We start from the raw sequence: 16194 nt of genomic DNA on the forward strand, positions 1-16194 counted from the left end.
TACAATGAGGCGAAATAAAGATATGGGAGGAGGAAACAACCACACTAGTGGGCGGTACTGCCATCTAGGCACCCCATGAATTATGGTGAAGAAGGACCCTGGTCACCAAAGTCGCAAGAAGGCCTCGCAGCGCTCCGGCACGCAGTCGGAGCTGCCATGAAGCCTCTCAATCTATCCCCTGAGTGTATGGATCACCTCCTGCCAGATGTCACATACAGTCTCCGCCGGCTAGTCGCCTACTGAGCTACTGTAGTTGGAAGTGGTTGGTGCACAGTGGCCACTTTGCAGTGTGTACCGCCTGTGACCATCCACTCGAGACGCAGCATCACTGTCTGTAGGACTGCCCGCACTTTGGCAACTAGGCTGTACACCTTGGGTGCTACAGCTCGGTCCACCCTCACGGGCCAGCACTTTGTTTTGAGATGACTTTAGTCAGCCGTAGATTGTGATACAGGGAGGCCGGCCTACTCTCCAGCCCGCCCCAGAGCTTATACCTCAAGAGTGGAGCAGAGATAGAGAGTGTTGTTGGGAGCTCATCTGCAACATGACACTTTGCTTCATCTGGAGAGCCCGGTGCTTCTGTATCTTCGAGGCTCGACCCGTCCCACCCTCTCCTCGGCTGTCCCACAAGCACCTCCAAAAATCTGCCAAGAACTCGGTTGTGAGACCCTCCTCCTGCCAAAGATCTGCTGCAGCAGGACAAGCCTCTCTCCGCGCTATTAGTATGTGACATCCCAGCCGTGCTGTGTACTGAAAGAAAGGGATCCCCAGGTGATTGGCTGAAGTAAAAGGGATAAAGTTGTCCTAATATTATCCAAAAACACAATTTCAGAAAGCATACAAGTGCCCTTGATAAAAGAGAGACTCTAATTTTGATTAGCCATTTCACTTTCTTAGGGGTCCACTTGGTCTGATTAGTTACCCATTTGACTCATCAAGAGCCAGAACATAAACATATGGCATTTTCGTGTTCAAAAGGCTTTTCTCTATGTACCTTCAGGACCTGATCCTTATGAAAGTCATCATATTTAAAGCGAGATCGACAAGCTGGTTCCATGATAAGATTGTATATTGCCAACCAAACCTGTCAGAAATAAACTAGTCATATTGGTCATAAATGCACAAGGACAAATTGATCACAAACACACAATACACAAAAACACGCAAATAAGATGTGTGACATAGTTAATGCACTTGCGTTTCATGTGTCTGCACAATGTTGGATGATTGATGTGTGATAATAATAGAGCAAACTATCACACCCTTAGATAATGCAAATGCTGAACAAGTTCTAAAAGACAGAAATGATGTTTTTGAGAACTCTACATTCTTTGCAATCTTTATCTACAATGAGCAAGATCACATTGCCTGTGAAAAACTGGTCTTTATAGTGCTACACACAGCTAAAGACCTATCCAGATGATCAACTCTTGGTAACTTGAATTCATTTTAATGTGAGGACCCTTTTCAAAGTCATTGAAAACCCCCCAGAATAGATGACTTCATTGACCTGAGGGTCGATAAGTTCTTCAACATTGAAGGTAAAAACACTTTTGCCCTCCTGGATTTATACGAGATCAGTGGGTATGGAATGGTAATATGATGACTTTATTGACTTGAGGGTCGACTAGTTCTTTAACGTTGAAGGTAAAAACACGTTTTACCTACTGGATTTGCAGGAGATCAATGGGTGTGGAATGGTAATTTGTTGACATATAATGGTGCAGATAATAATGAAGTGGCATATATGCATGCCTTGTGGCACGTAGACGAGAATGAAAACCCTATTTTCACTGAAAGCACCTGATCCACCCCCAAAACCTTGTAAATTTCAACTATTCAACTTGCTTTGATGCTTTCCACAAACGAGTCAATCTAGTTGAAGCTCTGTAAAGGACACTTCCTGGCTTTACAACACATATCAACCCATGCCTGGCTGCAAAAAACTTGCATCTGCATTGCTAAGAATAGCTACCGCCATCAACAAGGAAGAGCAACAGTAGAGCACTCATTATGCAGATAACTAACGGAAATCCTTACCTGAGCATCCGGCTTTGTAACCTTGAAATGATCTTCTCTGGGAACTTCAAACCATCTTCCCTCCTCATACTTCTCAATCTGGGAAAAAAGGAACAAGAAAATTCTTAGGTTTGATAAATAACTTTATTTGTTCTTCTGTTCAATTAAAACAGAGTTGTGTGAAACCGGCCCGTAGCCTTACTAAAGGGCAGTAAACTTTGGCTTTCACCCGAATTATATCGTCTAACTTTCCCTTTACTTCACGACACAAAGTAGCTTCACAATTAAACCTGTAACTGAAATTCACAACTTCAAAACAATCCATGACCTGGTAGCTAGAGTGCTCCAAGTAGAGAACGACACCCTGTAGGCCCCACAGACTGGTGCCCCTTTTGGTATTTCTTTATTCAATTGCAAATCAACGACCCGAACACTTTCACCTAACTCTCACCAAGCTGGCCAAACCAGTAAGGGTTGTAATTGCAGGTTTTCGACCCAATGTTGGCAACGACGCCAGAACCCCTATAGGTCAAAAGTACACGTCTAGGATGGTTTCCCTTGCATTTTGGAAGCTTTCCGATGAGCTGCAGGTCCATTTCAGCATGCTGCGATTTCCTGTTTTAGTCACTATCAGGTGCCCAAAGCCTTGTATTAGCACCCCAAGGATTCCCCAAGGCTCCCTTGGTGTTACCTTGTAGTTAGGTGCGAAACCCTAAACCTGCAAATAAACACAACAGGCTGCAATTTTCTGTTTTGAATCGTGTTGAGCGGAGCAAACACATCTACGTGTGTCTCTGGAGTGCCCGCACGCAATGGGACAGTTCCCCTTTGAATTGGACAAGTTTTCACGTGAGAAAACTCTTTGTTTTTGCAATCTGCCGCGACGGAACCCTGAGTACCTATGGGGGATTAGCAATTAGCTAATCTAGTTCCTATTCAGAAGGCTCTTGCCTTGGCAAACGCACATAGAATGCACAGAGCTGTACATGGTCATCTGAGTAGCCCAACTAGTGGGGCATTACCATTTGTGCAAAGGGGGGAGAGAGATTTGAGAGAAAATTATCACGCTACATGAGACAAGGGAGAAGGCAAGCTTTCCAATTAAGCTGTGATCACCTGCACCCACTACTCACACACACACTGTTATCAATTAATAAGCAAAAGTCAGCCCCCGTCCCAATTTTTGGGTGTCCCCCTCTTGGGTTGATACCTTATGGATGTTGAGTTGGCCTGCAGGTTGTTATCCTATTGCCATGTGTCCAATTTGCTCCTTTTGGTTTAATACCTAGTACCCACCAACTTATAAAGTTTTGACGAGGGGCCTAAAAGCCTTTAACTTAGCCTAGTCACTTCTTTACTAGTCAAATTCCAGTGTCGGTCGGCCCACCATCTCGTGGCTGCTTGGACTTCACATTGGCCATGCAATGTCCGGGCATTTGTGATTTCAAAAAGAGGGTCCCAAAAATTAAATAAAAATCAAGGGAAGAAAACCAACGAATAAAGTTAGTGTTTGTCATAGTCTCGTGACATACCCTCCTCTTGAAATCGCAAACGTCCTTGATTGCATTCATCCTATACATGCCACAGATGATTTAGTGTGTTTAGCACCCTTTTATCCGCAAGAAAGACTGTCAAAGATGAGTACAAATGACTTAATGAAACCATCATACTTTTGTCATTTTTGTGTATCATAGAAGTGAGCATTGTATCTTTAACATTTGCCAAGCAATGAACACTACTATCGCATTGAATTCGTATATACATATGAAGTGCTAGCTCCAGCATCACCCCTCCTTTGTGCATGTGTCAAGACCTTTGACCTTTGCTCTACTAAACTGATCCAAGTTGGGGAATACGTGGGTTGTAAACCAAAGGCTTAAAAGTAAAGCTACAATACATTTGGTGACTCTAAAAGTTCACTTTCTTCTATCTACTTTGCATCCATAGATGGATAGTTTTTTAACTTCACCAAATAATGTCTTGCAACTTTTCCCTTAATTTTTCTTTCTTTAGGTGCCAAAATATGCTCAGGTACTAAGATCTCATCAAGTTCCTCAACTTCAAGCTTATCTAGCATAGGCAATGGTTGGAACAACCTTGGTGCCTTTTGCCTGTCAAACTTGGCCTTTTGGCAAACTACGCATACTCGCATAAAGGCATCCACACCTCTCCACAATGTAGGCCACTAAAAGAATGTCTCGACCACTTTCACTGTCGCATCTATGCCACGATGCCCTGCATACGGGGGGATATGACTTTCTACCGTAGCCTTATGTCGCAATGGCCTAGTGACACATAGTCTTCCATGCATCATCATAAAACCATCCCTCAGGAGATAGTGCTCATGGCGTTGTCCATCTAACAACAAATCCTTGCAAAATCTTCATCAGTAACATATTGTTCCCATATCATGAAACTCATGATGATAAGAAATCAACAAAGCTGAAATTTGTGGCATTGTATCTTTAAGATTTGTCAAGCAATGAACACTTCTATTGCAGTGAATCCATATTTACATGTGAAGTGCTAGCTCCAACATAACCCCTCTTTTGGGCATGTGCCAAGACCTTTGACCTTTGCTCTACTGAAGTGATCCGAGTTGGGGAATACATGCGTTGTAAACCAAAGGCTTCAAGGTAAAGCTACAATACATTTGATTACTCTACCAATTCACTTTCTTCCATCCACTTGCATCCATAGGTGGATAGTTTTTGAACTTCACCAAAAAACTTCTTGCAACTTTTCCCTTAACTTTTCTTTCTTTATGCGCCAAAATCTGCTCAGGTACCAAGATCTCATCAAGTTCCTCAACTTCAGGCTTATCTATCATAGCCAATGGTTGTAACAACCTTGGTGCCTTTTACCTGTCAAACTTGGCCTTTTGGCAAACTACGCATGCTCGCACAAAGGCATCCACATCTCTCCTCAATGTAGGCCACTAAAAGAATGTCTCGATCGGGCTTCAACTTTTCTTCGCCTCCCTGTTGAAAGGTGTTATCTCTGTTAGATTCTACACGAGAACACATATGTGCTCTTGGGTTCTTTATGGCTTATAGCCCTTAAGACAGAGCGGGAGCGCGCGCGATGCGCGATGGACTAAGGGTGGGAGTAGCTAATAAGTCCAGGACAGGGACACGAAGATTCTTTGACAAACAAAATCTTGACTGCTCTGTCAGATTCTCCTCGAGAACCTATGTGCAGTGCAGAAGGGATCGGATACTCCGTAGAAGAAGGGATCAGATACTCTGTAGAAGAAGAATCTTTTTGAGCTTTGATACCACTGTTAGAGGCTTGGACACTCTAGAGTCCAAGCGAGAAATGAATAGCAACACACGAACCGAAATTGCAAAAACACTAAACTTAACTAGAGAGAGAGAGAGAGAGAGAGAGAGAGAGGGTTGACACGGCACAGTGAAGTTTCACGCCCAGATGCACTGGCCCCAAAAGACTGGTGCCCCTTTCGATATTTCTTTCTTATTATATCGCAACGGTACAACTCTCGAGGACCTCTGCTCTTCGACTGTGCGTCCAGATGCTCTGCAGAGTGACGCCCCAAGGGTCCTTATAAACAATACAAGGGATTCCCAAAACCACTAAACCCCAAAAGCTAGCGCTGAAATCAGCCAACGTAATTTAATGGAAATTGGTACAGCCTGCCACATGGCATCCTCAATGTAAAACGCAAAAAATCTGTACACTCCTGCCATGTCATCGTCCATACGAACTGCCACGTCAGCATGTAAACGCGTTTTATGGAAATCATCCCCACAGTTCAAGCGTCGGGGATTTTAGGGTTAGGCCCCTCGGCCGGTGTTCAAAAGTTCTTTAAGCTGGTTGGATCGACTTCTCTTGTCCACTTGGCCATTTGTCTTCCAGTTGGGCATGCCACGTCATCACTTTGTGACAAGGATCCTTGGTGCTGCTCTATTAAGCTCGCTACCAAAGTAAAGCCAAAAAGCTCTTCCGTGCCTGGCAAGGGCCATACACAGTGCAGGTTTTACCCAAGGAGCTGTACAGTTAACAACCCCGAACAAGGTTCCTCTGCCCCTAGTAAATTCAAGTGCTATCATCCCGCAACTTGACAAATCTCTCCTAGCTAATGACATCTTCAGATATGGACCTTGCCAACTCAAGCATGCGACTCTACCGTAGTCTTCCCTCTCAAAAATATTCTCCAGCCCTTGTGTAACTTGATATCCCGTATGGTGATGGTCACTATGTGATTCTTGTTATTGTAATCGGTATCACCCTTCACCCATTTTCTCTAGCTCATTGAGTTGAATCTGATCTTACCAAGTTACATTATGATGTTCCCTAACTTTGCTAACTTTGTGTTTTATGGGCGTTCGACACATCTGACCAATATCTCTCTCTCAAAATCAACTCTCCGGAATATCTGGTGACACCTCTATTGTGATATGCACTACTCATCCTAGCTTCTCCATCTCACACTCCTCTCGAGCTACTCTTTGTACACTTTGGCACTCCCGTAATTAGCAAGCCCCAGATTTTACTAAACTCACATCTTCGAACTATCTGGCTGAGTAAACGTGTATCTATGACATAGTGTGTGTGGGCACACTTTTCAAAAGCTTCCCTGTAGCTAACTAATGCATGCAAGTTTCTAGGTTACACAATCTCCTCATCTCCTATACCGATTCTCCATGATCAATCGACCTCTCATGTCGTCTTTCACTTTTGCACTCGTCTCTGTAGCACGGATAGTGTGTCGTGCTCTCTACAGTGGGTGCTCCTCAGTGCAATGTGCGTGACAATTTCACTCAAAACAGACTGGAACAAAGGAACAATAGACAACAACTGAGCTCATAGAGACACAACAGCAACAAACCACAACATATGACTCGACTGTCTCAAAGAACTGATACAGACTCTGGCGTGGCAGCACACTCAACTCCAGCCCAGGACTCTAGGTACAATGGGGTGTCAAGGCTCAAATGTGCAGGGATGGTGAAGACGTGCTGTGTACAGACTCTATGCTCTAGACGAAGACACTGGACCAGATATGAAGAAGATGATGCCGATGACCCAACCGCTACTACTCATATCCCTGCCACGTGTCACTGTCCAGCCCAGAGAGTCCGTCCAATGTGAACCAGACCAAACCAACTATACTAACTGTATGTCCTGTGAAAGTGACACTGTAGCCCTGCTACAGGTTGCCCGCCACAAAACCACTCACCGTCTCGGTGAGAGAACTACTGAAACTGCTAAAAAAGTGAACTGCAATAATAAATGACTAACTATTGTACTGTCATGGTGAAAAGACTGTCAATCATCATCCCACAGAAAGAGTAGTCACTATAACTGCACCCGAAGGATCAGTCTCCGGAGGTAGAGCCATCAAATCAATGGTGGAACTTCGTTGCTGGACTAGAGGCTGCTGGGCTCTGTTGTCCATAACCTGGCCGCCTGTGAAAGGAGCCGCCAGCTGCTGTAGGGCAGAGGGTAACACCTGTCCGGTAGTGAACTGAGACGATGAGTGACACAGCCATGGCGGTGTGCACCAGCAACACCGTCGCAGCAAGGAAAGCTCCGCATGTGGGACAATGATGATTGAAACCCTTGAGGGTACTGTGGATTGTAGTACTGAACTGGAGGCTGAGGCTGTGTGTAGAGTCCCATAAAGTGTTGAGAAGGACCTGCAGTCTGCAATGGTGGCCCGGATCCAGTCCATCCAAACCCCACGCCAACCTGAGCTTGAGCCTGAGCCTGAGCCTAAGCCTGAGCCTGAACCTGAGCCAGCCTATCTCCATGTAGAAGCATTTTCCGAAACATTTGTACTTGTGTAGCACGGATAATGTGTCGTGCTCTCAACAATGTGGGTGCCCCTCAGTGCAATGTGCGTGACAATCTCACTCAAACAAATGGAAACTCTCTCAAACAGAATGAAACACAGGAATGAAACACAGGAACAATGGATAACAACAGAGACACAACAGTGGACCAGAACATGTGGACTCGGCTAGCTCAAAGAACCATGTACAGACTCTGGCGTGGCAGCACACTCAGCTCCAGCCCAGGACTCACAGGTACAAATGGGGTGTCGAGACTCAGATGTGCAGGGATAGTGAAGCAGTGCTCTGTGTAAGACTCGCTCTAGACAATTGCATTGCTGGACCAGAGGTGAAGATGATAATCCCGATGACCAACCGCTACTACTCATAAATGTACCACCATAAAGGGCCACCAACGGCTCATAAGTGTCACTCCCAGCCCAGAGGGTCCGTCCAGTGTGAAACAGCCTAGATCAACTGTACTAACTGTCCAACTGTCTGCCTGTCCTGTGAAGTGACACTGTAGCCCTGCTACAGGTTGCCCGCCACAAGACCGCTCACCGTCCCGGTGAGAGGAATACTGAAAAAACTGTGAAAGAAAACCATTAGGTACTGCATCTGTACATCTTTCTTGAAATAGCTTCTAGGCCCAAAAGTGGAGTTTAAACACACTGCATTGCTTGCAAACGTTTTAAGCTTTGAATAGGCGGGACTCAGTATGATTGCATAATCCAAGAATCCCAATTGGCAAAAAAATGATGCTCTCCAACAAAGAGATAAGCTCAGCTTGATTCCAGTGCATCTTTATCCGCCCTAACCATAGTGATAGGAAAATGACCTGGTCTATGCTTGCAGTTGCAGATGAACCTTGCCACACTTTTTGCAACAACACTCTTCTCGAAAGGTGGGATGACCATAAGCCCCAATAACACCGCAAATAGGGTTAAGCTATAGGGTTAAGCTCCATCATGATAGCATATCAGAAAGGCCTTCACAGCAACAGGATGGCAACCATCGAGGGATCTTATCATGCAGGGTGGGGTGAGGGGGGGAGGGTAGGGGCGAGGGTGAAGGGGGTGGGTAGGGGCGAGGGTAAGAGAGGGGGTGGGTAGGGGCGAGAGGGGGGAGGGGGAGGGTAGGGGCGAGGGTAAGAGAGGGGGTGGGTAGGGGGAGGGGGCTAGGGCAGTAGATGAAATCCATGGTCCCCTGGTTGAAAGAGGAGATGCTACAGAGTGCAGTCACCATGAGCAAGATAACTATAAAGAGAATGGAATTCATCAGGAAGGACGAGCTCTGTGAAGGGATCTTTATTCTGGTAGCAGCAGACACCAATGGGGCTGATTTTTGATGTTGGGTGAACTTCTGTCACTCCTGAGAATTGCCGACCTAAAACGGACACTGTCAGGCGAGGGCTTCTATAATCAGTGAGTGGAGCAGCAAGATTGGATATCATATAGGACTCTGACTGTCGCACTTGGAGGTGCCCGCCACTAGGACCTGCTCCAGGGTAAAGTGACTGAATAACTCCAAGGGTGTCACTTCTGAAACTCGCATCTAGTCGAAGCATGTCATACAAAGACACTTGGTGAAAGGTATTCTTCAATATAGTCTCTGCTGTAGGTTTTTCTCTTGGGATCAGTGTCTTCTCAGTTTCCTTGATCTTTTGTAAGTCAGCAACTGCTTCTAAGAAAGCCCCATCAATATCGGAGAGCATAGTAAAAGATCCTTTCTTAGCACTAGGGGATGGCATGTCAGCTGCTGGAGGAGGTGTAGGCATTGGGGAGGAAAGGGCTGTACCTGCTGGAAGATTGAGGCCGAGGGCTGCCCTCTGAGCTCGTGTGAGGACACCAGCTGGCTCCTCTACCAGCTACAACTTGTCTTGAGAGGCAATCATATGGGCAGAAAGTGGTGGCTTGGGGTTGGTACTAACTGTTATCAAATTGATCTTGGGAAAGGTGAATTCAGGTTGGCTCTGACTTGGGCTCGCAGAGGTAGAGGCGCGTTGTTTTGGACAATCCTTAGTGTAGTGATCCTGAGCCTCAGGGCAAAGTTGGCACGGAGAAGAGCCTTCTGGCAGAGGGCATTTGCTCTGATAATGCCCATATTCTCCGCATCTGTAGCAGAGTATGGGCCGATTGGGAGGACGAAACGGGGGACGAGGTGGTTGCTGCATGGAGTTGGAGGCTGAAGTGTAGAAGCTCTGAGGGGTTGAGGTGGCATTAGCATTATAAAAACTTTGAGTCGGGAAAGTACTTGACATACCTTGGACAGCAGGGTTATTGAGCAAAGGTGGCATGTAGTTGGGATGGCCGTAGTGGGAAACCATGTTGGATGATGGTGCTAACCCTTGTTGGAGAGAAGGACCAAGACTTTGTTGTATTTTGTGCAATCCCTTTAGGTAGTAACAATCCTTGTCCTCATGTCCAGATTTTTCACAGAAGTGGCAGTAAACCCGAAGGGGGCATTCCTGCGGAGGGTGCGCTGGAGAGCGGAATGAGCTACACCAAACCGTAGCCTTAGTCTCTTGCTGACACTTGAGCTCTTCTAGCTCGCGCTTAATCTGTTCCAATGCCTCATGATTTGGAGGCTTCTCTTGTCTAAGAGAGAAGGACCTCTCCTCTTGAAGAGCTCCTCCCTGTAACTTTAGGGCTTCCAGTTCCTTGCGTAAAGAAGTTAAAGGATCAGCAGGACTACCTTTCGAGAACACAGAGGGAGTATCTATGTGAGGAGACTTGTTGAACAGCTTCCTAGCCCCCTCTATCCTAGTAGCAGCTGCGATGAACTCCTCGAGAGTGGCATCCGGTCGGAGACTCTCTTGGAGTTTTTGTTGAGAAGTTTTGGGAAGCGCCTTCTCGACCCACTTTTTAACCATGAATTCACCGGGTTGTTGGGGGAGCTTGGCCACCAGCGACTTAGTTTTAGTCATTAGCTTTGCAAAAGTCTCCTCAGGTTTGAGCACCATGTTGGCCAACTCATCCAACACCTTCTCTTGGTAGTCACCCGGCCTGAAAGCTGCACAGAACTGCTGTCTTAAGGCTGCCCAAGTTGCAAAATGGTTCTCTGCAAATTGACTCTACTATTTATCTGCTAGGCCATCCAGGGTGGATGGAAATAGTACCAAATAAGCGTCTTCTCTGTTCAGACCTCGTCCCCTACAGAGAGATACAAATCTTCTTGCATGGTCGTCAGCATCTTCTGAAGAAAGCCCTTCGAGGGTAGGGAACTTGATGTTTACCTTGGCCAAAACACTAGCTAGTGGCTCCATGATTCCTTGCTGAGCCTGTTGCTCCATAGCTTGCTGTATCAGAATAGGAGAGAGCTTTACTGGGCAAGGTGATCGGGAAGATGGGGAACCTGATGAAGGAATGGGTGATGTGGTATGTGGAGGTATAGGTGATGAGGTTGAAGGATTTCTACAAGGTGTCAAAGGTCGTCTTCTGTGATAGTACTTCAGAGGGCTCAGTAGTGCGCTTTGACGCTCGACTGACCTCCTTGTATGTGTCATGCAGTGACCACCAGTCCAACCAAGCTTGGGGCAAGAAAACTTGTGACAGGTCTAGACTCCACCAGACCAGACTAGGTAAGTGACTAGACCCGGCTGGACCAGGGACGAGGAGGACTAGACCAGGGTCGAGGAGGTCTAGACCAGGGACGAGGACACGTTGGACCAGGGTGAGAGAGGACTAGACCAGTTGGACCAGGCGAGAGGAGAACAATGAAAGGCAAGGTTGGCGAAGGTAGGTGAAGCTAGATAAACCTAACTAGCTTCAAGATTTGCACCTCACAGAGTGAGATTTCAGTTGAGGTCCCACCGTGATCGCCAAAATGAGAGCACCTGTAGCGCGGATAATGTGTCGTGCTCTCAACAATGTGGGTGCCCCTCAATGCAATGTGCATGACAATCTCACTCAAACAAATGGAAACTCTCTCAAACAGAATGAAACACAAGAACAATGGATAACAACAGAGACACAACAATGGACCAGAACATGTGGACTCGGCTAGCTCAAAGAACCATGTATAGACTCTGGCGTGGCAGCGCACTCAGCTCCAGCCCAGGACTCACAGGTACAAATGGGGTGTCGAGGCTCAGATGTGTAGGGATGGTGAAGCAGTGCTCTGTGTAAGACTCGCTCTAGACAACTGCGTCGCTGGACCAGAGGTGAAGATGATAATCCCGATGACCAACCGCTACTACTCATATGTACCACCATAAAGGGCCACCAACGGCTCATAAATGCCAGCCATGTGGTGACCTGGCCACGATGTCCACTAGACCACCGTCGGTACCCTGCCACTGCCACGTGTCACTCCCAGCCCAGAGGGTCCGTCCAGTGTGAAACAACCTAGACCAACTGTACTAACTGTCCAACTGTCTGCTTGTCCTGTGAAGTGACACTGTAGCCCTGCTACAACTTGTGCTTGAAGGTCTTCAATGATGTCTGACTTTATTTTCAAAGCTTGTTGTAACGCGAAAATCGTAGCATCCTGATCCGAGATGGCACTTTCGGTCACCTTCAGAGATCCCTCCATAGCTGCGTATATGGCAGAGTGGCGCTGGTGCATGGTAGCCAACTGTCCCGCTCCAAGCTCTATGGTGGCGATAGCATTCCTGGAGTCTTGTAATACTTTCTCCGGAAGGTGGAACAGAGAAGTAGAGTTGGCGACCCCTGAAGATGATACTGGAGGACTCCCAAGTGGCATAGGTGGCTCACTTGGAGTAGGTACTACTGGTGGAGTAGGAGCTCATATAAGAGTTGAGACGGTAGTTGCAGGTGGAGTCAACTCTGTATGGGTGAATATTGGAGAAGAAGGTAGAGGAATCTCCGAGGGAGAAGCCGCCGATTTGTCATGAAATTCGGGAGTCGACACAAGCCCCGTACAGAGAGGGGTGGAAGACAGAGAGAGCCGTGGAACATGTGTTACTTTAGTCTGTTGGCTCTCAGATATTGGCAAAGAGAGTAGAGACTCTGCAGTATCTTTCGCCACCTTTGCTTTGATCTTCTTTTTCTTGTGGATTTAAGGATCAGCATGAATGTTTAAGGATTTCCTTTTCCCTTGCACACTTCGTGTATCATCATCTACTTCGTTTAGTGTAACATGTATACTTACGACCCACGCCAAGAGAGGGGCTACGAAACATTTGAAGCTGAGCTGCACAGATCTCACTTGGGTCCGAAACCTTTTGGCCCGAGACTGTAAAGATGAAAAAAGGATCTGGTGAAATCCACAGGGTTGGGCATGGAGCAAACAGTAAAGGCCATCCCAATGAGATAATGTAGAGGACAGTTCACATTTCCCTTTATCTTCTTTGGCATCTCTAGCTAGAAAGTAGTATCTAAAGATTGCCAAGATCTGTTTGTTTCTATCATAATTCGGGTGATTTTTACTGAGCATTTCCTCACATGACTGAATTGTGGCCTCCTTAGAAAGCTGAGAGAAGGTTCGAGTAGCAAGCTTCACAGCTGGAAAGGTTGTCATACCCATAGCATGGCCTAACCTTGTAGCGGTGAGTTTATGACCCTTGACCTTGGGAAAGGTCTTCAGAAGATCACAAATCATCTCTATAGGAACAGTGGTTGCGAGATCTTCGGCCAGTGCTGTGAGACCCATAGTCTATAGCTGGTCCTTGGAGAGGATTTGGCTGAGAGACGGTCGAGGCGGCTGTAGATAAACAGCCAAGGAGAATGGTGTGCGACTTTTAGATGTAGCCGGCCTACTGATCTCCTGATGAATGATTCCTGATTGCGTTTCTTTTTACTTGCTGTTTTCAAGTTTGTTTCTTTTGATGCATCCGATTCAGAGACAGCTTCTGCAACCGACTCCGAAGTTGGGGATGCTTTGTAACTTTCATCGCTGGCATCACTGGAAGTGAAGTCATCCACATCTTGGCTGCTAGTTTCCGAGTCCTCTTCAGCAGAACTCAGCTGCTAAGGTGGTGGCTTCTTGACTGCTTTTCTACAGGGTTTGCTGCTACCTTCCATGATAATTGCAAATCTAATACTAACTGATGTGCACCCCCTGTCACCCTTGTCGAGAGGCTGAAGTTATTCCGATGCAGAGCCACAAGAACGTCAGACATTGAATAGACTCAAAAACTGATCCACAATTGCATACATATGATAACTCTGTATACTGCTTTTTTAAAGTAGCGGGAGCCGAACTATTGACTTCTGAACTGCTGACAGAAGTCGAAGAGGCAATCGGTCGAATTGGGCGGTCGGATTGCGAGAGATTAGGGTTATTTTGGAGGAAGGTTCATGAATAAAGCCGTTAAAAAAATATGGGTCGAGTTTGCGTTTGACACTCGGACGACCTAGTCTATCAAGGGGAGAGGTGATCGAATTGGTGAGGGGGAACAGATGGGTAAGGGAAAACGGGCGAGTTGATTGGGAGAGGAGCCGACTAGGAGAGGGCGAATTGGGAGAGAGGTAGAGGGAGGCGAATTTGGGTAGAGGGTGGGACGAATTAGGGAAGAGGGGGACCGGGACGAATTGGAAGAGGTGAGGGGATGAATTGGGAGAGGAGAGAGGGGGACGAATTGGGAGAGGGGAAGAGGGACGAATTGGGAGGGAGGGAAGGGGACGAATTGGGAGGGGAGGGAGGGGGACGAATTGGGAGAGGGGAAGAGGGACGAATTGGGAGGGAGTTAGGGGGACGAATGGGAGAGGGAGAGGGGGACGAAATATTAGAGGGGAAGAGGGACGAATTGGGAGGGAGGGGGCGAGTTGGGAGAAAGGGGAAAAGGCTGGGCGAATTGGTGAGGGGAAGGGTGACGAATTTGGGAAAGGGGGAGTAGGGCGAATTGGGGCAGAGGGGGAGGGGCGAATTGGGGAGGGAAGAAGGGACGAATTGGGAGGAAGGGCCGAATTGAAAGTGGGGGGAGTAAGGCGAATTTGGAGAGGGAAGAGGGGGAATAATTGGGAGGAAGTGCGAATTGGGGAAAATCAACAAGTTTCTGCAATGGCAATGCCTGCCCCAAGTCCTTACATGACAAACTCTTTATATGTGGGAGACCTTGATCCCAATGTCAATGAAGCACAGCTGTATGGCGTGTTTACAAGTGTCGGGCAAGTGCTTTCTTTTAGGGTTTGCCGGGACTTGTTAACATAGAGATCCCTTGGTTATGCCATACCAGACGCTACCCATGCTATGGAGGTGTTGAACTTCACTTGAGGTCAATGCAAGGTAGCATCTTCTTGCTCAAAATACTAGCTGTAACCACGAATGCGATGGCCATAATTGTGAGAGCTTGGCCATCATTGTGAGAGCTTAAAGTAGCCTGTTGATGGGCATGACATTTGATATTTTGCTGTACATATGAGAGTAGAGGTAGACTGGGTGATACACTTGAAGGTGTGGTTGTTCTTTTGGAGGATAAGAGCCTGTTAGTCGGTTGGGATGAGACTCCAACTATAGCTCCTTGAAGTAAGTAGAGGTGAAGTTTGTCTTAAAGACAGCCGAGGATGTGCTTGGAAAACACCAAGGCCAAGGCACCCGATTTGGGCTTTAGCGAGTAGAGATGGCAAGGGTGTACAATAGAGACAGAGTCTCTCAAGACTCTTGACAAAATGGTAAAACCAGTGATTCACTTGCTTAGAGTGATAGATGGTATGCAACCTTGTGTTGGCAAGGTTTATGAAGCAATGGATCGCATGGTGGAGGCCCTTGGAGATCTTGAGAACGACCCAGATAGGCTTGAAGAAATCAAAGACCTATGCAGCAGCAGGTGGAACTCCTATAGTTCACCTCTTCATGGTGCAGCTTTTGTGTTGGATCCAGAGTTCCAAGGTGCAGGACAGGAGCATGATTCACAGGTAAATACACATTGGAACACTATTTTGAAGAGGCTTCACCCTGATAGAGACATGCAGCGCAAAATCAAGGATCAGCTTGCATTTTACAGGGATATGCGAGGATCATTTGGGACTGCCGATGCCCAAATTGATCGCACCAAGATTTCCTCGGTCTTGTGGTGGCAAGAAAATGGTTCAGATGGTCCCGATCTTCAACGACTTGCTATCCGCATTCTCAGCCAAGCGGTTAGCTCCTCTTGCTTGGAGCAATTGTGGAGTGTTTACAGCCACATTGCATCTAGAAAGAGGAACCGACTTGGAGTGGAGAAAGCAAATGACCTTGTTTTTGTCAGTGCAAACTTACGAATGCTTTGCAAGTCAGCATCTAGAGTGACAGACCCTTTTCTACAGTGGGAGATGGAGGCAGAGGCAGAGGTGCTTGGAGAGGCGGCAGCATCTACACATGAGGATGAGCCTATGCAGGAGGATTGGGATGATATTCATGAGATCCAGGACACCACTACAGATTGGGAGGCAGGAGGCTTTTCTCAAGCATGACTCATGAGTCATGACTGATTGCTCCT

General features: G+C 46.8%; 2 protein-coding genes across 14 annotated transcripts in view; one reads left to right on the plus strand and one right to left on the minus strand.

Annotated features, from left to right (window-relative positions):
- Positions 1-16194, minus strand: part of LOC147448570 (uncharacterized) — a 294875-nt gene that overhangs the window by 88376 nt on the left and 190305 nt on the right. For all 13 annotated transcript variants that reach the window (XR_015189365.1, XM_086521155.1, XM_086521154.1 and 10 more), the window contains 2 exons: positions 2041-2118; positions 995-1084 (listed from right to left, as the gene is read on the minus strand). Coding sequence is in view for 12 of the 13 variants with exons in the window: in XM_086521155.1 (XP_086377281.1) it covers positions 995-1084; positions 2041-2118 (168 nt within the window). In the remaining variant the exon portion in view is untranslated. The remainder of the gene's footprint in view (positions 1-994; positions 1085-2040; positions 2119-16194) is intronic.
- Positions 15428-16168, plus strand: LOC147448571 (uncharacterized). The gene has a single exon (XM_086522509.1). The coding sequence runs from the start codon at positions 15428-15430 to the stop codon at positions 16166-16168; it is 741 nt and encodes a 246-aa protein (XP_086378635.1).

This window comes from Adiantum capillus-veneris, chromosome 10 (assembly GCF_014529385.1).
Source record: "Adiantum capillus-veneris isolate H3 chromosome 10, ASM1452938v2, whole genome shotgun sequence".
Classification (NCBI taxonomy): domain Eukaryota; kingdom Viridiplantae; phylum Streptophyta; class Polypodiopsida; order Polypodiales; family Pteridaceae; genus Adiantum; species Adiantum capillus-veneris.